At 37.1% G+C, this 27,052-nt stretch overlaps 1 protein-coding gene across 2 annotated transcripts; it reads left to right on the forward strand.

The window, feature by feature from the left end:
- The first annotated feature begins 247 nt into the window (after nucleotides 1-247).
- pip4k2ab (phosphatidylinositol-5-phosphate 4-kinase, type II, alpha b) lies at nucleotides 248-25,716 on the forward strand. 2 transcript variants are annotated; one of them, XM_055202280.2, is made up of 11 exons: nucleotides 248-1,039; nucleotides 7,050-7,147; nucleotides 7,237-7,333; nucleotides 14,335-14,487; nucleotides 14,582-14,728; nucleotides 16,434-16,472; nucleotides 18,574-18,672; nucleotides 19,818-19,931; nucleotides 22,483-22,735; nucleotides 23,246-23,349; nucleotides 23,450-25,716. In XM_055202280.2, exons 1-11 carry the CDS (start codon nucleotides 896-898, stop codon nucleotides 23,528-23,530), a joined length of 1,329 nt encoding a protein of 442 aa, XP_055058255.1. In that variant the 5' UTR covers nucleotides 248-895; the 3' UTR covers nucleotides 23,531-25,716. The 2 variants fall into 2 exon arrangements, with proteins under 2 accessions (XP_055058255.1, XP_055058257.1); XM_055202282.2 differs by lacking the exon at nucleotides 18,574-18,672 and having other exon boundaries at nucleotides 249-1,039.
- Nucleotides 25,717-27,052: the final 1,336 nt, after the last annotated feature.

A 27,052-nucleotide genomic window follows, 5' to 3' on the forward strand; every position in this document is an offset into this window, starting at 1 on the left:
TACGCGATATACGCGGAATTTATTGGTTTTAGGTTCCCGGCGACTTCAGTTGTGTAAGAACCCTTTTGAGCAAAAATGTAGATTGCTAATTTCTGTTCAAATTCAGCTTTCATTCAAAGTTCTACGCAGATTGAGATTTTGGGTTTATTAAACATTTAATATAAACTGTTGGACCTTATGTATCCAGGAGTGGTTCAAGCTTTTAACTGTACGTGAAACGCAAAATTTATGTGTCAGGTGCTGAGCAGAGCTAAGCCATAACTGTCAGCGTGATCCAGCTGCAGTGAAGAGCTCAGATGCCAGCTCTCCGTCAGCAGGGCCAATTTCTTTTCGATATATTGTGAAATTTTAATTGATTTCATTCGCCTTTGAGAGATCTGTCAGGGATTTTTTGTGGGGAAAACGGGTTTACGCTATAATTTAAATCAGGCGGCACACTTTTTGTAGAGATGTTGTATAAAATATCCGCATTTTATATCGGAAGACGCGTCTTCTGTTATAATGTTTAGATTTAACGATTAGCCACATGACGGATAACGACACCATTCATTTGCGCTTCTGGGATGCCTTTCATGGTGAGCTTAAAATTTAGTTTGCAAAGCTGTGGGTCGGTAACGTTAGCGCAAACATCCAGTAAACTGTAACCTTCAAGCTAACGTCAATGACAGCTAGCAGTTAGCGGCTTTGCGTTGGTGGACCGCTGAGAGTTTTGCACCGTGTTGGCACAGGGATGCATGGACATGGTGCATTAAAAAGAGAAAGGGAATTGCATGTGAAGACCCGACCGGACGCTGCGGATTGTCAACAGCTCGTGTCAAGACATCGCGCGCTAGTAGCGCATAGTCCCACGCGCAAAGAGCGATTTAATTCATTCATCCGAGTCTGCTAACTAAACATGGCCTCTGCAGCCAGCAACCTCGCCGCATCCATCGCCAGCAAAACCAAAACCAGGAAGAAACATTTCGTGTCGCAGAAGGTGAAGCTGTTTCGGGCCAGCGACCCGCTCCTCAGCGTGTTAATGTGGGGAGTGAACCACTCGGTAAGGTTACATTTTGTTACGGGTTTATAACACCAGTGATGCTGTATTAGCACATGTGACAGTTTTTGCTGTTTTTTGCCTCGAAAACTGTCGTCATATACATCTGAGGTATTTCTCCACGCGCACCTAGTTGCAGCCTTCATGCAATGGTGCGTGACAGATGATGCTTGAGTCTGAATTACTAACTACAGGCTGCAGACAGTGTTGTTTGTAATTTAGGTCAGTTCGTAACGTTGCAATAAAACAACATGATACGATTTGCTATTATTTTCTAGATACTAACAGAGTAACAGTTATTATTTATTACAAATGTTGTGCTTTTGACCAACACCCAACCGTTGGACAAAGAATTTCTAAACCTAAAACAACAAGGTACATTTAAAGCATGATTTCCCAATGGGAATGACATGTTTCCAGGTATCTGGCAAGCTTTAATTGATCTCCAGGGAATTTGAGCATCAGTGTCTGATGATACACAAGCATAAGAAGATGCACAAAAATGTTATGTGTTACCTATCGTTTGTCTCTTGTGTGCAGTCGGTTCAGTGTGGTTTTAATAAATACGTTTTAAATATCTGTATATAAATAATGTTTTAACACACACTAGTGACTATCCTATATATTTTTTTTTTCAAGTTTCTCTTCAACCGCTGGTCTTCTAAACATCCTGTATCCTATTGCCTATGGCTTATCAGAATTTGAATAGGAATAAACAAAGTTGATGTATTATTGCGGTACCAAGGATTCATTTGACAGTGTTGACTGTTAAGGATGCTTTTCATAATTTCCTGTCATTTGACAGTAATTTATTGTAGCATCAGCTGCCAAAACAGTTTGGCTTACGTTGTAGGTCATATATTTAACAACTAGGCCATATCCATCCACATTATCCATCCATCAATCCATTCTTTAAACCAGGGTGGCGGGGGTTGGAGCCTATCCCAAAATCTTGGTTCACTTTTTGAGAAATTGTTACAATGTTCTCATCTGTGCTGGAGACTAAAAGATATGAAACAATTTCTAATCCGAAAAACTCTTGGCTTTTTTATATCATTCATCATTTGTTTTAGTCATTGCATATAGATGTAGAATAACATCACAACTTAAGCTTTAAAATGAATCAGAGTTTCCCACAAGCTTGTTCTCTGAAACATCATTAACACATTTTTCTTTGTCCATCTTGGATGTTTGAATTTATTGGCACTATGTCAAATACAACTTTTGATCTCATGCAGTGCTTGGGAATACTGCCTCTGGGTTTAGGCTATTTTTAACATTTAGGCCAATAGAGCCACTCCCTTCACGACATATAATTCATAGCCTTCTACTTTTCACAGCAATCGAATTGTAGATGCTGATTTTTGCCTTTGTTTGGACCATGTTCTTCATATGTATTTATGATTCTTCACACTACTGGCTCAATCTCTAACTCAATCTCTCTCCTCTAATCCCCACCGATCCTTTCCTCTTCTATCATTTTTCCCCTTACATAGCTTTTTTATCCTTTCATTCAGCACTGACTCATAAGCTTTTACGTAAGAGCAGAGGCAAGGAACTCATACATATATGTATGGGTGAAATGGAAATGCTAAATATGTTGGCTGAATGGGTTTGGGTGATCTACCTAAAAGCTTGATTTTGACAAGACTCCATATGTATTTCGATGAAAGAGATTGGTTGTGCTACCAGCCTTTGTTTAATTCAGGTCAATTTTCACCTTCATGTCACTTGCAATCGGCATTTTAATAATGACAAGGTATCCGCTACTTGAGAGACTTAAAATGGGAATGAAATTGGCTGGTAGTGCAGTCTTTGGCATATTAATCATACTTTTAAACAATATTTAATATATATACATAAATTATATATTTATCGAAACTATCTTCATAATATGTCATATCACCCAGCCCTAAATCCCATTGAGAGACAGTCAACTGTCTGTTACCTTTAGACTTCACATACGTTACTACTACTATGACATTTCATTCCTAATAAAATACACTATTGTTACTTAATCTAGAGCAACTGTTTTTGAGATTTGGGTGTTTCCCTGTATGAGTTGTACTTGCATGACTGGAAATTGGTGCCCAGAGACATTCCAAATATGGCCGCTGAGTGAACTGTCTTTACCTTAACATGACATGATAAGAGTCTCACAGGTATATCTTAAGGTGAAGGAACTTGCTTAAAAAGCACCTATTTCATTGCTAAAAAAACGACGTTATTTTGTGTATTTGGTATAATACAATGTGTTTGTGTGGTTTATGGTTAAAATAACACATTATTTTTTACATACTATACATTTTTGTAGCTCCAAATTTCACTCCCTTTCTGAAACGCACAGATTTGAAAAGGTCTGTGTCCCTGATCGGCCAGCTAATCGTACGTTGTGATTGGCCTGAATACCTTTGACGTCCCCCGGAAATGTGACGCTCCTTACCATGTTTGAAAGATTCGCTCAAAATGCAGTGCCAACACGGGTTAATTTACAGGCTATGAGTCTGAAGCGAGAGACATTATGAAAATGTCGATCTTGTCTACATCTAGCCTGGCTAACACCAGACCAGTCTCATAAAGAATAAGACGTGGTCTGGGGACCATATGCTCTTTTTCTCATATTTAAGGCGTGGTTTACGATGCCCAGAGCCGTTTATTGGGCGCTACGAATGTCTATCACATGTGTCTGTATGTAGCTCATTGCCAGTCGTTTCAATTAGAGCAGATGACGTATGTAGAGCGACATAAATTCTAACGTAAACGACTTCGGTACATGTGCACACAGCTGAAAGCTATGCAACCAAACCAGTAGCTGTATATAAATATTAAAAAGCAACACAACTGGTGGCACCGTGAGAAGCACAGTACAGGCATAATGACAATATGATATTAATAAATACCACTTACCATTTATAAGTTAATTGTACTTCGTCGACGACAATGCCTAGCAGGTTGGTCCAATAAAACTCAGTGGCTATCATGTCTTGCCATATCCAAACATCCTTCTTGGCTATGAAGTTGTTTAACGCCAAAAGTTGCTTTTTTTTTTAAATAAACTTGCGTTCAACACTACGTAGAACACTATCTAAGGCTACATTGAAAGTAACTTCGCGTCTGCTGCCGTGTTGGATAAACAAAACTGCTTCGGTTTGTCGCATAGACATCGTCATTGTCTTGCTGCCCCCTCGCCGTTCTGTACTTGGTTCCCTATTTCAGTGGCAAAAAAGGTCCATAGTTTCTATGCTAGACTTGCAGCGTGAATAAATTTGCAAGCAAGGCAGCATGGGGAAACCCAGGCTAGTCTACGTCACCAATACCAGGAAGTAAACTGTTGCCCAAAATCTGTGTGTTTGTTGTAGTCCCATGCTGCGTCCGAAACCACCTGCTTCCATACTATATAGTATGCGGAAAGCTGTAGGCGAGGCGAGTAGTATTCGAAAAACAGTATGCGAAAAGTACCCAGATGACCTACTACTACTGGTTAGATTTTGCAGTGTGCATACGATGGACACTTCACTATCCCATGATGCCCCAGGAGAGGAGTTATCCAACGAAGAAGAAGAGGCATGTGGCTGTTTTCGCGCTGGAATGACATGACTTGATGTCGACGAATGTAATGTGATGTAGCAACATGGCGGATGTAGTACGTCCGAATCTCGTTCATTACACCAGGATTCATACTAAACAGTACCTACTGTTTTAACGGCAAGTAAGTAGGTACTTACTTTAGTACTTACTTTAGTACCTACAGTACAGTATGCGGTTTCGGACACATTCCAAGAAAAGAGATTTATGTTGGAGATGACAGTTCGCGTCATCGTTTACTTTGTGTATGTACCTTTTGCATATCGTTAATGTACTAATACACACTTACACACCAAAGGGAATGAAAAATTATGAATCGGATCATTGGTGCTCTTTAATGGCTGAAACGAATGATTGCCTTAACTAGAAATTGAAGTGGAACAAACCCCTAAAATACACTCAGCCTATTTCTACAGCCCATAAGGAACTACACTGTCAGCTGCCTTTGATGTGAATTCGTAGTAGCACTGGCTTATATAAACTGACTGATGAGCCTAATGTGCTAGTCTCTCTCCTCAGATAACAGGCTTCAGCGATGGAATAAATTTAGGTGTGATTGTGAAATACAATTAAAAGGAAGTATAAAATTGCATGAAATTGTCCTTTATCTTAGCATATGTTTCACAATGGATTTCCTGCATAGAAAACACACAGTCTGTTCCCACGCAAAAGCCTCTGGACTCTCTCTTGATTATTCTCAAATGGCTTTATCCAAATGAAATTGTACTTTGATTATGTAACCAAGTGTAAATAGGTGGGGGCGTACAGAGCCACTACACCAAATACCCTGCAGTGTATATTTGCATGCAATTACATGAACACACTTATTTTTGGAAGATAAACAGGCTATAATACATCTTACATAATGTTTGTCACTTTACCATTTGTGTCAAAATTTGACTTTTCCGGCTTTGCTGAAGCGTGCCATAAATGAAACGCTATTGGTTATTATAAAAGGGGATAGTTTTGTACTGACTTCCTGTTTCAGTTCACCTCACCACTTCAAATAATGCTGCACGTTTAACACCAGACAATTTAATTTCTAGAGCACCGTCTCCCAAAAAGTTTTAGATGTCTCCTTATTTAACACACCTGATCAGCTTGTTAGGGAGACATGTTTACCATTTTGGAAGGAGGCTGATTAGTTGAATCAGGTGTGTTAAATAAGGAGACATCTAAAACTTTTTGGGAGGGGGTGCTCGAGGACCAGGATTGGGGAACACTGCTATAACATATGCCATTTATATATAGGGTCAGATGGATTTAAATGAGTGACACAAATGCAGTTTCTCCCAGAATCGCATACAATATAAATGAGGGGGTTTGTGCCAAACAGCTCAGGCCTGTTGACCCTGTCTTGTCCTTTCTCATTCTCAGCTGCTGCTGCTTCAATGCAGCTCTCAGTGAACCTGCTGGCCTCTTTCCTTATTGGTCAATTCAGTCTTTTACTTTTGCTTGTCTGGTGTTTGCATCTCCACATTATCATGCTGAATTAAACGGTGGAGGACAGACGGTTAGTATAAAGCGATTTCATCCTACATAATGCAGAGAACAGTCTGTGAAAATATAACCTTGATATATTTAATATTGACTGAGTAAGATCAAGATGTAAAGACTGAAATTCATTTAAAATCATGATTCAAACTTTGATGCTCCTAATCTCATTAAGGGCTTTATACTGGATTTCACAGACTGGGTCACATTTGCACAAGCTGTTTATTCACCTACAACAGTGTATTGGGTGAAAGGCTTCTTAATGTAGATGGCAACACCCCCAATGCGACAGGGAGGGACAGATGGGAGCAGGAAGACACAAAAAATAGCTTTGTGCATACACGTAACACGCCAAAGCATGTGTGCATATGTGTGTGTGTGTGTGTGTTTATATGATGAAAGGTGTGAAGTGTAAATAAAGAAGGTTACATTCCAGCATGCATGACAAATAGACATGTACACCCATTTAGCTGAAAGATGCTTTTGTCATTTAATAGGTAGGCACCTTATTCAGATATTTGTCACTATCAATCCAAGCAGCGTCATTTGCATTAATGTCTATGAATGAATGCGCTGTTGGCCCTGAAAGGCTGCTAAAACTTGACTTGTATTAAATTATTTAGTTGCATATAAAAGAAAGAGAACAGCCTCATAAGTAATGTTTACCGTGTTGGCGCAGGCTGCAGGTTATTCACTGCCACTGTTGGTACTGAAATGAGCTTGTTTCCTGGCAATGATTCAACAGTGCAGCACATTTTAAGAAATGGATCCTGTACTGCAGCTAGATCTCTGTAAATTACAAAATGTTTTGGATTTAATTTGAAGCAGGCCTTTATCTTTCTCTCGTAGGGTAGATATGGAAATATTTTTGTTATACTTTAGCTGCTAAAATGTCACTTTAATTTGATGTCATTATTGATTTGCTCCTTTTCAGATAAATGAACTCAGTCACATCCAGATTCCTGTTATGCTGATGCCTGATGACTTCAAAGCCAACTCTAAGATCAAGGTGGACAACCACCTCTTTAACAAGTAAGATGACAATACCGTTAAAATTACACAGATCATGCTGTGGGTGTGGTTGTTCTGTTAGTTATTGGCTTTTGTTTTTTATCTCAAAGAGAGAACATGCCAAGCCATTTCAAGTTTAAGGAGTACTGTCCTCTTGTCTTCCGCAATTTGAGGGAGAAATTCTCCATTGATGATCAGGAATATCAGGTATACCAGTGCTTAAGAGTATTACACACATTGTTAGGTAATGTTTTTATGATGTCCATTTATGACCTTAGTATAAAAAATGTGTGTTTTGTGTAAAAATGTTTGGTAACTATTATCCAGTTTGACATTAAACATTAGAATTAAAATTTTAATTTAATGAGCAACACTAAACGTTTTCTTTCCTGCTCTGCTTACACACAAGCTGCGAGTTTGTTATCATGTCAAATATTGACTCCTTTTATAACAGCCTCTTTGTAAGCCTATTGCATTCAGGGATGTTTTGTATTGGGTATCTGGTTCAGTATTGAATAAAATTCTAGATTGGGTATTGGTTGACAATGGGCCCAATCTGATATTAAATTCCTGTGGAATTTGTGGTGTTTAATCATTATAACATCTAGTCTGCTTTCGCTTTAGCTCAACATGACTGAGCATTCTAACATGTAAACATAGATAGACAGATGCGATCATGATCCGATGTCACAAGTTTGCATTAATATGAGATAAAGCACTACTCCACCCTTTTTTTAACTGGGATAGATGTAGAAGCCAAGAGTGAGGCGATGGGGTGGAGGTGGAATGCTGCAGAAAACTGTAACAGGACAGATGTGATTGACAGCTATATATAGAGACCTCCTCGCGCTGATTGGTTGGATTACATGAACATGCTCTTCCTGAACTTGGTTAAATAAACTTCATTTAAAGAGCTCAGATGCAAAAGCCTCTAAATGTATTCTTAAAATATATAAACATACAATATATCAAATAAAAGAAGAGACCCTCTGCATAAAAAAAGGTTTCATCATGTCGTCATTTGTTCTCTTTTTATTCCCTCTCAAATATGTGTAGATTTCTTGAAAAATAAAAAATTTTGAACGAAAAGCTGAGATAATTTTATTTTTGTAAAGGACTTTTGTTGCGCCCCAGTCACATTAGCTACAAAAGTGAGCGACACCGAACGACACGCACTTGCTTGATGGGCGTTCCTGGGTAGTATCTACAACCCCAAAACAGAAAAAGTTGGGACGCGGTGGGGATTGTGAGTAGGAAAGGAATGGAGTAATTTACAGGTCTCATAAACTTATATTTTATTCACAGTCGAATATAGATAACATATCAAATGTTTAAAGTGAGATATTTTGAAATGTCATGCCAAATATTGGCTCATTTATGATTTCATGAGAGCTACACATTCCAAAAAAAGTTGGGACAGGCAGAAACAAAAAGCCATAAAAGTCAAATGTACATACAATGAACAGCTGGAGAAGGACCAATGTTTAGGAATAGGAATGTTGTCCCATTCTTGTCTAAAACAGTCTTCTAGTTGTTCAACTGTCTTAGGTCTTCTTTGTCGCATCTTCCTCTTTATGATGCACCAAATGTTTTCTATGGGTGAAAGATCTGGACTGCAGGCTGGCCATTTCAGTATTCAGATCCTTCTTCTATGCAGTCTTGATGTTGTAATTGATGCAGTATGTGGTCTGGCATTTGTCATGTTGGAAAATGCAAGGTCTTCCCTGAAAGAGACGACGTCTGAATGGGATCATATGTATCTAGAACTTGGATAAACCTTTCAGCCTTTCCAGATGTGTAAGCTGCCCATGCCACACGCACTCATACAACCCAAAACCATCAGAGATGCAGGCTTCTGAACTGAGCGCTAATAACAACTTGGGTTGTCATTGTCCTCTTTAGTCCGGATGAAATGGCATCCCAGTTTTTCAAAAAGAACTTCAAATTTTGATTCGTTGGACAACAGAACAGTTTTCCACTTTGCCAAAGTCCATTTTAAATGAGCCTTGCCCAGGGAAAACGCCTGTGCTTCTGGATCATGTTTAGATATGGCTTCTTTTTTGACCTACAGAGTTTTAGCTGGCAACAGCGAATGACACGGTGGATTGTGTTCACTGACAATGTTTTCTGGAAGTATTCCTGAGTCCATGTTGTGATTTCCATTACAGTAGCATTCTTGTATGTGATGCAGTGCTGTCTAAGAGCCGGAAGATCACCGGCATCCGGTATGGTTTTCCAGCCTTGACCCTTACGCACAGAGATTGTTCCAGATTCTCTGAATCTTTGAATGGTATTATGCACTGTAGATGATGATAACTTCAATCTCATTGCAATTTTTCTCTGAGAAACTCAGAAAACTATTTTTCGCTGCAGCATTTGGGGAATTGGTTATTCTCTGTCCATCTTGACCACTGAGAGACACTGTCACTCTGAGAGGCTCTTTTTATGCCCAATCATGTTGCCAATTGATCTAATAAGTTGCAAATTGGTCTTTCAACTGTTTCTTATATGTACATTTAAATTTTCTAGCCTCTTATTGCTACCTGTCCCAACTTTTTTTGGAATGTGTAGCTCTCATGAAATCCAAAATGAGCCAATATTTGGCATGACATTTCAAAATATCTTACTTTCAACATTTGATATGTTATCTATATTCTACTGTGAATAAAATATAAGTTTATGAGATTTGTAAATTAGTCCATTACTTTTTTACTCACAATTTCTACTGTGTCCCAACTTTTTCTGTTTTGGGGTTTGATATATACAGAAATACGCATTTTCCGCCATCTTGAATTATTTTCTTTGACTCGAGCCACCGAACTACGTCGCGCTGCCCCTTCACTCCGATTGGCAGTCACGTTGTCGCATCGCTCAGCATTTGCATAAAATAGCCTACTTGTCTATTTTGGCCCCACCTTGCTTGGCAATGGTGAGCTCGTCGCTTGTTACTGGCAAACGGCCACTCCTATTGGAAATGAATGGTAGCCTGTCACTCTGTCTCTTGTAGCTAATGTGACTGTAGGGTTAGAGATCAGATTCAGAGCTATGATCAAAACATACACAAAGTATTTACTGTTTTTGGAACCGTGGATGCTTCAGTGTTTTATAAGTTGGGTAAGAGCACCATCTAGTGGATAATAGCAGAAATATGGATTGCCGTAAAAACTCGTCATTGGCAAGGAAGCATTTTCTCCTTATTGACGAGATAACTTGTCAATGGTGGGGAAAGAGTTAATGGCAATGTAAAGGTTATTAGTCAGTACTTGAAATGCCTTATTTTTCCCAAATATTACTTTAGTCATTTCATTGATATTAAAAAAAATTCTGTAAACCTCCATAAACCTGGTAAAAAAACTTGAGGTACGTGCGCCATCATCCATCCAGTTCTTTCCTCCGTGCCGCCTTTGCTGACAAATTGTTGTATCATTTAACAGATTCTGCCAACAAACAGGTATTTCTGAATGGCCTGAGGCTGGAATTTAAAGTGAAATTATGTAATGAACATATAAAAGGTACCGAAAGCATTCAGCAAATATAATTCTCAAATTTTTTATGAGGATGGCGTTCAGAGGATTTTGCATCTGAGCTCTTCATTTATTTGTGTAAAATTCTGGCTTCTGGCTGGTTAACATGTTTGTAAGGTTATTTTGGAGGAGGCAGGAGACAACACAGATGGGTGGTTCTCACTAAATCCAGATTTAAAAGGTGTCCAGCATCAGAATCAGTACATTTTTTGCACATATAAGAATAAGGTCTGAACTTACTATAACCATTTTTTTAGAGGATTTAAAAAATATTTCCTTAGAATTATTTACATTTTTTAGATTATCATTATAAAAAATTATCATTACCGCAACATGATAATAGATTAAATATGCGCATTTACAAACTCATGTTTCGGTAATGAGAACAAAAAGTTGTCTAGGTATTATGACAAACAAAATTTCAACTTTTATCTGGAGAGAAAAACTAAGAACTGCTTACCTGGTAGCCATCTTGAGTGTCACAGTCAATTATGTACCTTACAACATTATAATTTTTTTTGTTGAAAATGTTAGTTTCTTGAGGTCCTAAACAATGATTGAAAATTGTTGTGGAGGATGAGAAAATTGGTCTGGGACACATTTATATTCCTTATTATTGTCTCTACATTTACCAATGATCACCAAATACCACATGTTTCTTTACTGTAAATGTTTATAGTATAACAAGCACTGAAGCTTTGTATTTTTTTATTTAAATATTTCCATGTCAAAAAACCCAAATGCAGTCATGGACACGTTGCGGTAATGAAAATTTTCCCCTTAAAGTGGAAATTTTTTTTATTTGTATGTCATTTGAAATCATGTGCAAAATAGTACATGATGAGATGTTTGTAACTGTATGCTTCTTATTTTAATACTCTTATTTTGTATTTACTTTTTTTATCAAAATGTTTTATGACACCTCATAGGTCTAATTTCGCGAGAATCACTCAGATTATACATTTAAAAATGAAACTGTCAGTACTTTCTGTTCCAGTATAATGCATCTAGATCTGCCACTGTTACAAATGTACATCCACTGGCAAACAGATGCAATGTAATGTTTTTTAAAAAAAAAAGCAAGATTTAAGCTTGCAATGTCTGGCAACAAATATACAGTATATATCTAAGCTACATCAGCTTATGCTTAGATGTAGGACCAAACTTTCCTTTTCCTATGAACTGTCACACTAGTATGCATTAGCCAGTGAGAATTTCAGAGAGGTGGGTCTAGCTGTCCTTTTGGAAATCAAATTTGTTGTACTTCTGCAGGAAACTATCGTATAAAGCTTTTCAAACACCCTTATGAAAGAGTCTATCGTGTAAGTTCCTCAAAATTGTTTGGGGAAGTTTCCTAAATGTTGCTTAGGACAGTGGTTCTCCAACTTTTTGCATCAACTCAACTGTCTTTTATTGAGGATGCATCAGTAGGTGTCTTATGTGGACTTATGCACTCTATGGCTAGGTTATTTTTGACCCATAATGGGTAAATATTGGACAGAACACGTGCTGGGTTAAAAATTGACCCAGTTGACCCCATGGGTGCATAACAACAACCCAACATTGGGTCATTTTGAACCCAGCACAGAGTAACTTCCAACCCAGCACGTGCTCCGTCCAACATTCACCCACTAAGGGTCAAAAACAACCCAGCCATTTTTAGAGTGTGGCAACAAGTTTTCCAGAATGCTTTTTATGTAAACGACAATGAAGCAGAAAACCTGCATAATATTTGAAATAGTAGTTTATGTGTCACAGTAGTCGTGTCTGATGGTCAAATATGAGATATTATTCATTTTGGGTATTTCTAATGAGCAATATTTAGAAAGTATATAGTGGAGAGTAGACATGAAATTGTTGGGTGGATATTGGGGAGCGAGATCAGCAAGGGACCTCAGAAACGGGAATCCAACTCTGGTCGCTGTGAGCACACTGGTGCTATATGTCGGTGCACTAACCATGGTTTTAAAGGACAAGTTCGGTATTTTACACTTAAAGCCCTGTTTTTAGATTGTTTATGATGAAATTTTGGACATATGATGCTGGCCAGAGAATTTTCGGGTGTTTGTTGTATCACCTCCCACCTCTATAATGGCTGTATAGGTGCACAGGAACAATCCTTCCTAAAATGCATTAAACTTTCGTTTACAAAGACGTGAAACTCAGCGAGTGGTCAGGGCTGTTCGCTGATATGCTCACACAAAGATCGCTGCAAAAGATGCTTTCCAACAGGTGTTTTAGCATTCGTTGTAAACTTGTGGACCTATTTTTCCAAACGCCTCACACCCGTACATTCTTCCGTTGAGAGCTTGAATAATAGACACTCCAGCCCAGGTGGTGGCGATAATCCACCTTTGCCAAATGCAAGAATACAAACAACGTTCCCGGCGCGTAATAGTATCGTACCTCACAGCACATCTAATACAAGTCAATGGAGTTGGAAAAAAACTACGATAAAACCTGTTGGAGTGCGTATTTTGCGGCGATTTTTGTGTGGGCATGTCAGTGAACACCCCTGACCACTCCGTGAGTTTCACGTCTTTGTAGACAAAAGTTTAATGCATTTTAGGAAGGATTGTTCCAGTGCACCTATAGAGCCATTTGTAGAGGTGGGAGGTGATACAATAAACACCCAAAAATTCTCTGGCCAGCATCATATGTCCAAATTTCAGTCAAATATTTTTAAGTGTAAAATACCGAACTTGTCCTTTAACATAGCTTAGGACATTTCTAATTTTACCTAAATCTGTACCTACTGTATAGTGATGTCATAAAGTTACAGAAGATACAGAAAGTTAAAGAGTTGTTTTGCACAAAGTTGTTTTTGCACAGGTTAGCTTTTCTATTTATGTGCAATAATATTATGCTTTACGTTTCTATCAAAGATCAAATGATTAGATTTTAAGCCTCATAAAACCTTGATATGCCATATGCTGAATACAGAGTATTGGATTTGGCCCATATCCCAGAATACTTCAATACTACACTTACACTATTGTTGACCCAGCATGGTGATTGTTGGAATCAGCATTACCATTTCATTGAAGTGAAAGCAATTTTAAGAACCATATTACATGATCCAATGTACATATCTACATAATTAATTTCACGTTGTGTAACTGCTAAAACGTTAAGAACAGCATTACTTACTATACACGGCACTGTAATGTGTGCTGTTATTCATTTCACTCATTTTTGCTGATATTATTGGATGTATCAGATGCTTTATTGATTTCAAGAGGTTTTTAGACGTTTCCTGGTGACAATTAAAGAGAAAATACCCAGATTGTGGTTATTGCGGCAAACCAAAGGGACCTCATTTTTGCCAGCTACACTGAAAGGCGCAGACAGTAAACCAGCAGTACCTCTGTTGTTTAGAGATGATGTCATTTTTAATTCAAACACAAGGGCTCTCATCTTTCTGTACAGTATGCTAATCAGCAAACGTTTCCTTGCTATAGAAATAGAAGACTGGGCATTTTGCCATCAAATCTTCAACATATTTTAGTTGGTGATGAGGCTCAATAAAAGAAGGTCCCAGACTGCACAGTCTGGCATTTCAGGCTGACTGCAGACTGCAGTCTAGGAGAAGTGCCAACATTGGCTTTTCACTGTTTTATAGCGCAGGCTTGTCTAGTGTTGGCAGTGTGAAATCATTCAAAGCGCTCTTTTTCTCCACGGCAGAATTCTCTGACACGCAGGGCCCCGATTCCCAGCGACGCTCAGGGCCGCAGCGGAGCTCGCTTTCACACTTCATACAACAAGAAGTATGTCATCAAGATCATCACCAGCGAAGATGTAGCTGAGATGCACAACATTCTGAAAAAATACCACCAGGTAGAGGAAACTAATAGGTCTTTGTGTTAGAAATGGTGATAAAATGTGTCTCTCAGGCTGTGAACTGAAGTGTTTATTGCACTTGCCCCCGTAGTATATAGTCGAGTGCCATGGCAACACACTGCTCCCGCAGTTTCTGGGCATGTATCGCCTCACAGTGGACGGAGATGAGACCTACATGATCGTCACTCGCAATGTTTTCAGCCATCGGCTGCCTGTTTACAAAAAATATGACCTGAAGGTGAGTGATGACAAACAAGTTTAATATAATTCAGCACCTGAATCAGTTTATTGTTATTAGTGAGTATCTCAGCTTCATGTGGCCTGCATTGTCATTTCTTTGTGAACTCCAGTTTGCGGTTTTACTTTATTTCCTAATCATTTTAAATTTTAAAACCTAGTTAAAGTATTTTCTTTGTGATTTACTGTTTTTTTTTTTTTTACATAAAATCATCCAACATAATATAAAGAACATTCTGTGACAATATGACCTTGATATATCTTTAATATTGACTGAGTAAGGTTGTGTCAAAGATTGAAATTAAAGTGAAATTAGTGAGTAAAATCAAACATTATTAGATTATGAGACTCTAGCCTGGATTTCACAGATTTTCTTTAAAAAAATCCAGATAATTTACTCACCACGTCATCCAAAATGTTGATGTCTTTCTTTGTTCATTTTCCTTATGTTTTTTAAGGAAAACATTCCAGGATTTTTTTTAATTTTAATGGACTTTAATGGACCCCAACACGTAAGTTTTAATGCAGTTTAAAATTGCAGTTTCAACAGAGTTTTAAAGGACTCTAAATGATCCCAAACGAGGCATAAGGGTCTTATCAAGCGAAATTATTGTCATTTTTGACAAGAAAAATAAAAATATGCACTTTTAAACCACAACTTCTTATCTATCTCCGGTCCTGTGACGCGCCAGCGCGACTTCACGTAATTGCGTAATGCCGTGGAAAGGTCACGTGTTACATATATAAAACGCACATTTGCGGACCATTTTAAACAATAAACTGACACAAAGACATTAATTAGTATCATTCCACATACAACAATGTCGGAACGGTCCTCTTTCTCCACATTTGTAAACACTGGGGCGGAGTTTCGCATACATCATCCGTGACCTCTTGACGTGATGATGTATTGCGTGGGGTCGCGTTGGCGCGTCACAGGACTGGAGATGGATGAAAGGTTGTGGTTTAAAATGCAATATTTTATATTTTTCTTGTGCATATTTTTTATTTTTCTTGTCAAAGATGACAGTTGTTTCGCTGGGTGGGACCCTTGTGCCTCGTTTGGGTCCGTTTGGAGTCCTTTGAAACTCCGTTGAAAAAAAACTGTTAAGTGTTGAGTTAAGTGTTAAGTGTTGGGGTCCATTGAAGTCCATTAAAATGAGAAAAATCCTGGAATGTTTTCCTCAAAAAAACATAATTTCTTCTCAACTGAACAAAGAAAGACATCAACATTTTGGATGACATGGTGGTGAGTAAGTTATATGGATTTTTTATAAAGAAAATGGACTAATCTTTTAAAGGCAGAGTGCACGATTTCTGAAAAACTCTTTGGAAAAGGGAGTCGGGCCGACTACCAAAACACACTTGTAGCCAATCAGCAGTAAAGGGCGTGTCTACTAACCGACATCGTTGTTTGGGTTGCGTATGTGTGGCGCGGGTCTATCAAAAGAAGGTCTAGATTCTATTAGGGTTTGTTTAGGTGATTTCAAATATCAACATTGGCTTTCAGGGATCATGCATCCCGCCTTTAACATAGGCTGTGAAAGAAACTGCAACTGAAGTAATGTGATCTACTAGTTGACAGACCCAATGCATTGACACTGAGAGACCTATCAGATATCTGGTCCAGCCTGTTGTGTTTATATATTAAGGACCTTTGTGACTGATATCAAGTTTTTTCTTTTTTTGGTGAACAACTTTTATAGGGATCCACAGTGGCCAGAGAGGCTAGTGACAAAGAAAAGGTAATGTTATTTCCTTTATATTGTGCATAAATGAGCTTTCAAGCTAAGGGTTTTCTATGAGGGCCAGTGTATGTTCATATAAGATGCTCATAAATTGACCTCACACTTGCATGTTGAATGTATTGCATGTTGAGTTTGCAAATAATGTAAAGAACTGTTTCTGAACATCTACTTCTTATTCATGTGTGGTGTGTATTAATAAACTTTCAAAATACAATTCTCCTGTGTGAAAGTTCACATTTTTTGCATTCTCCATTCTTTAAAAAACTATCTGTGTTTTGTTTCAATGCAGTGTTTGCTTGGTTTCATTTGATTCATGGTATTATATGCCAGTGGTCTTTTAATTTTTGGTATGCAGCACATTCATAAAACACTGGAGTAATTTTTTAATCTGACATTTATATGGTGATATCCTGTGTTGTTTTATATTAAGAGTGCGGTGGTATGAATCATTGCAAATAATCATTTAATGTTGGATATAATGGATTTAATGTTTTTGGCCAATGACAATTGTTTTCTTTAATCTACTGGGTGATTCTCACGAAAACTTGGTTTTAAAAATGTCAAGCATGAAAATGTAAAAATTGCTAACATTTACTTTTTTTCCCACCAGACATTGAAAAACAAAGTCTGGAGTAAATGGGAACATTAATTTAAAAACTTTTACTTATCATTTAAAACTTTTTGTAACATAATTTAAAAAATTAGTCCTAAAAATCTCATTACCGCAACAGTCAGAAAACATCAACACTGACATATTTTCAAAATGACATGACAAACCTGAAAGAACATAATTTGGAGATTCTGCACATGCATTTAAAATCAAAGTATTATGCTTCTATTAATTAAATTAACATTTAATAAGCATCTGTTGCGGTAATGACAATCAAAATGTCGTTTAAGCATTCTGACAAGACAATATTTCAAATTAACTGTAAAAAAATGATCTTACCTGGTAGCCATCTTGAAGTAACTGGTCCATGTGCTTGGTCACTCAAAATCAAACTTTATTAAAATTCTGTATGTGTGCTTAAACTGTTCTCAAAAAGTGTTGCGGAGGATGAGAACATCAGGCATGGACACATCATTTTCCTAATTTTTCTTCATTATTATTATACATGAATATTCAGTAAATATTTTTTCTGTCATCTAAAGTAGTCTAGCAAAACATCCATTAATTTTTTTTCTTAATATTTTTGTGTTAATTTGATTAAATTACAACATAACGCATGTTCAAACACAGCTGGACACATTGCGGTAATGAGAATTTCAGCAGAAAATGAGATAAAATTTCCAATTATAAATTCTTATGTTGAAATCACACATTGTGCAAGGTAGAACACAGTATTGTGTTAATTCTGATGCTTTTTAATGTTACTATATTACACATTTTAAAGCTAAAATCATTAGTGCCGTGGTGTTTCAATGGTTTCGTGAGAATCACCCGTATACACTTGAGTTACTTTGTAAAAAAACCTGTTGTGAATTTAGAAAGGCCTATGCTAACAGTATTTACACAGTATGTACAGTCACATAAAGCAAACCTGATCTTGTGTTTTTTATATATATGAAGGGCATGTGAATTATATGCATGTGTATTTTTCTTTTACTATGCATGTTAATCTTATAACTGGCATGATGAAATATTTCTACATTGATTTATTTCTCTTCCATGGCAGACTTTCTATTTTCATTCTAATGCTGTATATGATATCCGGGCAAATATAGCTGTGTATTTGTAAATCTGTTTCATATACAGACTAGATTTTATTGTCACGTGTCACTGAATTTTATTGAATGATTTCTTTGTTTCTAAATTGTGATTTCCTTATCATCTTTCCATGACGTTTTGTGTATTCACTTGTACAACAGCCATGTTACTATACTACATCTTTTGGTGTGTTCTTTTGATGCATGTATGTTTCCTTTTTGTATTTTTTATGAACTTTCTAATGGCAGATTTTTTTACAAAATGAAGTATTCTCACCCTTCTCACAATTGCCTGAAGTTGTCTAGAGATTATTCAGCTCACCAGCTCCACTGATTTGTGGCTGCTTGATTTAGTGAAGCTGCTTGCATCTTACTTCCCTTCTCTTGGCAGCCACGCCCACCTGAGGATGGGGCTCCGTCCAAATCTCGCATGAGCCAAAAACTACAAACCATCCGGATTGCCACACGCTTTTACTGCGCCATAAGACACGTAAGGACACAAAAGCAAAAAACTGTCCCATATTGCCCTGTTCTTCTTCTTCAATATGCATCATCCTACATTTTGCCTCAGGAAAGCCATGGACATTCGGGATCCCACAAGGGACCATAAACCCAAGACCAGGGATCATCCTTTAAGTTGTTCCAGAAATAACTTTGTGACTCCTTCAATAATGGAAATCTGATTAAATTCTGAAAAGAACTGGGATTGTGTTTCAACATTTAAATCATGTTCTGCTCAGCCATAGAGGGTTTTTTTAATATAGTGATCTTTTGATCAGTGTTCTGATAGTTTGGATTGAAGATGACAGCCGAATATATGCCTAATACTGTAGATTTTACCTTTTATGGATTGTAAAGGTCATGCAAAGTAAAGGAGTTTTTTGGGGATTTTTTCCATCAGTATTTTGCAGAAATAACCCATTGTGTGGTATTCGTTTAATGAATGCGTCAGCTGTTATTCATCAGTGGTCCATGTTAGACAAATTTAACCCTAAATGAAATGCATGAAAAGCAGATTCCAGAGATAAGCTTAATTTCTAACTGCACACTTTGGCTTGAAAATGATAATTGCAGAATGGAGCATTTAGGAAAACAGCCTCAGTTTAAGAGTTTAATCATTGTAATTATTGCAAACTGTAATTGTAAGTATTGCCCTAATTGTTTGTTCTCTCCAGTAATGAAATCTAAATCACACCCTGTTGCTCTAAATGTCCACAGGAGGCAACCAGCCAGCCACACTAAAAGAATATTTACTATTTAATTGTTTGATGCTTGGTTCATTTTACAATATATTGACATTTATATCAGTGGTAAATGTTTAAAATGTAAGTTAAATGTGAAATAGAATTGCTAAAGTAATGTGTTAAAAAACAATTTAAACAAACACTTTTTAAGCAAAAACTATTAAGCCTAGTGGGTGTCTCTGTGTTTTATAAGCTTCACCTTTACATGCATTCCTCATTATAACTGTCATAAAGTGTCATGTCAGTTGTGGTGTCTGTTAACAAATCAGAATGTGAATGTATGGTTTTGTATGTCAACATCACCATCTTATTGTACTTGCTAAGCAAAATAAGTCAAGCTTCAACTTACAGATGTTGCTTTTGATGCATTTTATTTCTCTGTCAATAACAGACCAAGGAGCTACCAACATACAAGGACAATGACTTCATCAATGACGGTCAGAAAATCCACATCGATGGGGAGAACAAAAAAATGTTCCTGGAGAAACTGAAGAATGACGTTGAGGTACAAACCCTGTTTTATTTGTTGGCTTTGTTTAGTTTAATTCCACTTAATTCCATGCATTTGGTAGACACACAGAGAGAGAGAGAGAGATACAGTTAGTATCAGTTTTACATAGAAATTAAACCCATTGACCTTGCTGTTGCTAGCCCAGTGCTAGAGCAACTGAGGACAAGACGCCAATAGTGTTAAGCTCAACTGCTAATATGGGCTTAAAGGCACCGAGGTTACAGGCAATACAGATAAGCAACATGATGTCACAGAAAGGCGTTTTATAGTCACCAAAATTTTTATTATTTTATTTGTGTCAATGGCACGAAATTCATCCAATTTTTTTCATGCCTTGAGCATGAATGTCTTTTTCGTGTCACTTGCACATATTTCTATAAATAGTTTTTCGTGTCAGTGGCACGACTTTGTTTTTCGTGTTATTTTATGTATTGTTTTCTCTTTTTTTCCTATTTTAAATCATTGTCGCTAAGGGGTTACATTTGGGGTTTGGGTTAGGATGTACTTTTATGTATTGGTGTCTACATGCATTTCTTCCGCTTTTAAAACTATTCTCGCCTGGAGTTGGGATTTCGGTAAGGATGTCTGTGTAACAAAAATTGATTCTAACCCCAACCCCAAGCGACAATGGTAAGAGAATAGGAGAAAACAATACATAAAATGCCACGAAAAAGAAAGTCGTACGGACACGAAAATCTATTTATAGAAATTTGTGCGAGTGACACGAAAAAGACATTCGTGCTCAAGGCACAAAAAAGGAATTTTGTGCCATGGTCACGAATAATTGAATCAAATTTTTCGTTACTACGACACGACTTTCCGTTAGATCAATCTGAATAAAACACGTCACTATGAATGTATTGCAGTAAAGCAACTAAAGCAAACCCTAACGTCTCGATACCGGGGTGCCTCAAGGCTCTGTGCTTGGACCGCTGCTCTTTTCGATATGCATGACATCCCTGGCTCTGTCATTCGAAAACTTTTTTCCTACCTCTGCTATGCGGACGACACTCAACTCCACTTGTCATTCCACCCTAATGATCCCACGGTTTCTGCCCGCATCTCGGCATGCCTGAGGGACATCTCACTCTGGATGAAGGATCACCATCTCCAGCTTAACCTTGCGAAGACAGAAATGTTAGCTTAGCGTAGCGTAGCGCAAGTTCTACCAGGAAACTCGAATGTTACGTCATGCATTTCACAAGGCGCAATCAATCACCCCTAATACTGAGAGTATATAAGCCTCCTCCTCACCTGTCTTTGCGTTCGCAGATACTGATGCCAGCATTTACAACCCACCCTCCCTACCACCATCACCAGGTTGGTTCCGTCCATACTCGAGGGGGATTAGATTCTGGCCTGTCTTCATCTTCAGACAGGAACCGCAAGAATCCGTGACCCCCAGATTTGAACTATGGTCGGGGCCTACGCCAAAGAACTATACTGTGTTACATTCCAGCCTTGGTTGCTAACTACTGTTAAATAAATTCTTAACCTATCTTCGAGTTTTCTGGTAGAACTGCTTGTCATATCATCTGAACCGAAGATTCAGCACAACCTTTCCATTCAGCTAGGTTCCTCTACCATCATGCCTTCCAGGACGGCCAAAAACCTGGGAGTGGTCATTGATGATCGGCTTGGCTTCACGGAGCATGTTGCCAGCACCGCTCGCACTTGTAGATTCATCCTCTACAATATTAAGAAAATTAGACCTTTCCTAAATGAGCATGCTACGCAAGTCCTAGTCTTGTCCTGTCCATGCTGGACTACTGCAATGCTCTACTGGCAAGGCTTCCATCCTGCACGACCAAACCTCTACAGATGATTCAGAACGCAAGAGTGGTCTTCAATGATCCAAAGAGGGCGCATGTCACTCCTCTCTTTGTCAAGTTACACTGGCTTCCAAATAGCAGCTCGCATCAAATTTAAGACTCTGCTCCTGGCCTTTAAAACCACCACTGGGTCAGCAGCACCTCCTTACCTTTACTTACTTATAGCGTCTTATATACCCTCTTGATCCCTGCGCTCTGCCCCATTTCAAAAAGGGAAAAAAACACTCGCGTACCTTCTCAGGAGCAGTTCCACAACTGTGAAGTGATCTGCCGATCGTGACACGATCTGCTGACACTTTAGTTGTCTTTAAGACTCGGCTAAAAACCCATCTCTTCCGCCATTACCTCACTTCCTAATAACAGACTTACTTTTTCTATTTCCCTTTATCTCTACATTTCTTTAAAAAAATAATAATTTACTAACAATCCTTTGTCTATGTTTACTGTGTTGGACTTAAAGAGACTATTTCCAGTGCACTTATGTATTGCTGTTCTTGTGTTGCTAACATTGCTTCTATTGTTTACCTCACTTGTAAGTCGCTTTAGACAAAAGCGTCTGCTAAATGTAAATGTAAACTATCAAAAACTTTTCAATAAACTTTTACCCAAACATACTCATTACCTAATACCTCTCAGTTGAATTAAACGTTCATCTAATTATAAAAAAGTAAAAAAGATGAATCCTTTAAAAAAGATGAATAATGTGTTTGCAGTTTCTGGCCCAGCTGAAGCTGATGGATTACAGTCTGCTGGTGGGGATTCATGATGTAGATCGAGGGGAGCAGGAACAGCCTGATGAGGAGAGTGAAGACAATGATGCGGTGGAGGAAGAAGCAACAGAGAGTGATGGAGGGGCCACCGGCTCCCCCCCAGACAGTCCCAGTAACACACTGGACAGCAACAGACCTCTGGGTCCAGGAGAGTTTGATCCGACCATTGATGTATATGCTATCAAGAGCTATGAAAGTGAGTAACTATGAAGTCATTTGAATTTGTGAAAAGTTTATTTGTGTTTCAAATATTTGCAACTATTGTAGCTATATATTTATGGTTTTTACCGGTAATGAAAATGTACGTGGTGCACATACAGACTCGGTATGTGCACGACTATAAATGACATTAGTCAATGTAAAAAGTCACAAATTATCTTTGGGATTAAATTAGCATAGTACATGGTGACTTAAAAGGATTTGTATCATCATAAAGTAAGTGTATTAGGATAAACTGGATATAATCCCACAATTATGAGATTAGGAGCATCAAAGTTTTATTTTAATCATTGATTTCAATGAATCATCATCAGGGTTATATTTTCACAGAATGCTCGGATGATTTTATGTAGAAAACTGTGAATCACAAAAAAATGACATTTTATATATCATATGTATATTGCGCAGACATAAATTGTACTATTCATTCATTAATCACTTTTTTGCCGTTTTAGCTTGCATATAAAGCAAATATTCTACCCTACAGGTGCTCCTAAAAAAGAAATCTACTTTATGGCAGTCATTGACATTCTCACCCCATACGATGCCAAGAAAAAAGCAGCCCACGCAGCTAAAACAGTCAAACATGGGGTAAGAGTTAGAAACACAGTTACAAAATTTACTAAACTCAATTTTTTATTTTCACCGTGCTGAATTTATTCTAAATCCTAACTGTCGTTTGCTTTATCAGGCAGGGGCAGAAATCTCAACCGTAAACCCTGAGCAATACTCCAAGCGATTTTATGATTTTATCACCACCATTCTGTCCTAAGCACTGTCAGAGGATAAAATGCATTGCTGGCTGCAGTGATAATGAAGGTGGTCACTTAAAAGCTCTCATATCCTTGGATGAGTTCCTGTTGTGGGTCATGGATCCAGTGTCTCTCTCCCATCCCTACTGAAGAGCACGTCTCTAAAAATCTATCAAGATTTTGTTTACAGTTTCTTTACAGTTCCTCTGGAGTAGGTTTACGGCTCCACGTTGTTGATAAGGGATACACGTGTCATATATATATATTAAATACTTACATAGAAAAATATTGTTCCATACACTTGTGTTAGATATTGTTGATTGAGAAATCAAGTGGTGTTGTCTGTGACCAGCTATGTGGTATAATTATCATACTGGAATTTTTAAAGCTGCTTGATTTTGCTTTTATGTTTCTTTGAAGATAAATGAATTATTTAAATGTCCAGTTACAAATAATATTTCTAAAATAGGCTATGTTGACTGAAAAACAAAAAAAATCCCTAAGAGTTAGCATTAAATGAATTGGAGCATAATTATCTGTAAGTGTTCATTGCACTATTGCTTTTTAGCTGCAGACTGTACCTTTAAATCCCTTTACTAAGCATAATATGGATGCAACTTTAGAATTTATAGTAAAGCTCCAATCATTCAATTGGATGTCGATGAGGTGCCTGCTGTGCAGTGTAATGTCTTGCACAGGAGCTCAATATTTGCAATTGACTCCAATAACGTTTAGTATAAATCTTGTTTTTGCACATGATCTAATGCACCAAAATGTTTATGCAACTGATTCCAGTTTCACCACTGACTCAAGAGGGGTCATGCAATAGTAGTGATTCATAGAACGTGTTAAGCACCTGATGGGTTACGTGTGCATTGTCACTTTTGTATCCCTAGTTGAAAGGACAAAACATTGCCTGTTTTTTGTTTTTGTTTGTTTAACTCTTAATTAGAGGACTTTTAAAAAAAATAAAGCATATTTTGTACCTCCCTTTTTTACAGTAATAATTAGCAAGTTTACAATTGGCCATTCTCTCATTGAGAATGCAGTTGTGTCTGCGCTATTTTGATGCTTGAATCTGTATAAAGTGTTTGAGTTGCACTGTTAAGAGTGGGAGAAATCTGCCTAACTCTATAGGTCTTTTTATTAATATTTCTCCCTCTCTCTCTGTCTGTCTGTCTGTCTGTCTGTCTGTTTGTTTGTTTCTCTCTCTTTCATCATTATTAAACTTTTGTGTGATCCCAGAGACCTTTAGTATTATAAAATATATAGATATAGTGATATGTCTTCTTCTGAAATATTGTTTGCAAAGTAATCCTAAATATTTTACTGTACTGTACCTGTTGAAAAATGGACATATATACACTGTGCAAGGGTGTGCCTTTTTTACTCTGGATTATTTAATTTTGTATTTCAATCATTTTTTTAAACAAGAAAAGTTTGAAAAATGTTATTTTCTAAAAAGGGAAAGTTGAATAGATGAATCTTAAGAGGTGGTTTGCTGTAGATGTGTAAATATGCAAGTGTATTATCTGTTATATTGACTAATGTCAGTCATAAAGATACAAAATCTCAGATTGCTGTCATTATGTGAAGTGATCAAACTGCTCAGTTAGTTTCACTCGATTGATTTACTTTTGTGTGATAATCAAGAGTCTTTGTTAAAACTTCTTTAGACTTAATGTGTTACGTATTTGAATTTTTGTTCGTAGGATAACTTTTAGTGGAAGTCTATGAGTAACTCAGCACAACATGAGGCTATCATGAGGTCTTAGTTTGTACTTTCCTTCTGGTCCTAATGAACTTGATGTCTGTACGGCACATGTGAATCTCAATGAAGCCACAGTGAAGATGAAGGTCATCGCTTCTATAAGCTTTAAAAAACAGAAAAAAATACTTATGCAAAAAATGACACCACTTTATCCCAAACTGTATAAAGTTTGATACGTGTGTTGTAATTTGTTAAACATTATTTTATGTTGATGGCACAGTGACTTTGATGGTAGACTAAATACTTGATGAAGGAGGAAATATGAACCCTTTTAAATATGCTGTCAATGGACAAAATGATCAGTTGTCTGTGTAATTGTCATAAATGTTGTTGTCATGAAAGTGTGCAGCTCGTGTGTGTGCTTTTGTCTAAAAATATTAAAAGCACTCTTTCCCATAAGCATTGCTCAATAAAATGATTTATTCATCTTTGCAATATTTGTATAATCTTACTGTTCATTCACAAAACAAACTAAAACTTGAAAAAACTTCCCCTCAAATTTCGTTGTTTTTGGGATAAACAAGACAAAAAAATGTAGGTGTATCTTTTGATTAATGTGCAAATGGAATTAGTTTGACTCCGAGATTATATTTTTATAGAAAGATAAGCATTAACATGAGTTTATTAAACTCATTTATTAAAATTAGGATTAAACTCGAATTATCAATATTTTACAACAAAACCTACATACCGCTTAACAAAAAGCATAAAAAAGAGTTTTTGCTGATCTGGATTGATGGGCTGTTGGTGCAGTACAGTTTTACAACCAGACGATGGCACATTCCTCACCGTTTCGTGCAAAGCAAGGCCTTCATTGAGGACACTTCCTGTATTAATATTGTATTTTTATTCAATAAAGCTATACAAAATAATCGTTCTGTTCTGAATTCGGACAACATGTGTATAAAAAAAACTGTTAAACTGTTTTATCAGTCAAGTAGAGTTATGTTGAACTAACTGCTGTTTCTAAAGATGATCTTTAATGCAATTGTGCTTAATCTATTTTGTAGGATGTTTAACCTCCAAAGAATTTTCATTTTATTATTATCAACAGTATATCTCAAATTCCTGTAATATAGGCCTATTATTTATCTGTAAACAAACCCCAAAAGGTTACCTGTGCTGTGCGTAATACGCCATAAGTTTCCTCTTAAAAACTGAGACCATTATGAGATTTTACGAAGCTATTGCGTTATAGATATTATATTTGCATGTCTCACTAAATTAGCAATGACACAACACACACACACACACACACCGCAACGTAAACTTTAAATGTAGCCTATATCTTTGAACAATTTGATAAAATGCGTACTTATAGCCCATTCTTCGTTAAGGTTTGTGAATAGGCTAACACTTTAAACAAGAAATGATTAAAAAAAATTCGGTAACCACACAGCGGACAGATTTTTGTGTAAGCCGCGAATAAAGGTCATATTTAAGCGCATGCATATGCTACACTAAATACAGTGGTTTGTTAGGACAGACCGAGGAATATGACATTATGAGCAAATCATTAATTTTTGCCCTTTTTGTATTTTAAAGAGCTTTGTATTTTTAGAGATAATTTGTTAATCTTTTTTTAAATGAATAACTGTAACGTTTGTCTCTCAAATTTGCTATACGAGAACGAAATAACTCTCCCACAATAAAGATGTGGTATTTATAGTAAACTTTTAAAGTGTAGCCATTTTGAATGACCTGAAAACATTTTTATTTAGAAAAGCTTTTAATTAATCAGGCACTTATGTTTTGTTTATTTTCTGTTTTG

This window comes from Misgurnus anguillicaudatus, chromosome 2 (genome assembly GCF_027580225.2).
Source record: "Misgurnus anguillicaudatus chromosome 2, ASM2758022v2, whole genome shotgun sequence".
Classification (NCBI taxonomy): Eukaryota; Metazoa; Chordata; class Actinopteri; order Cypriniformes; family Cobitidae; genus Misgurnus; species Misgurnus anguillicaudatus.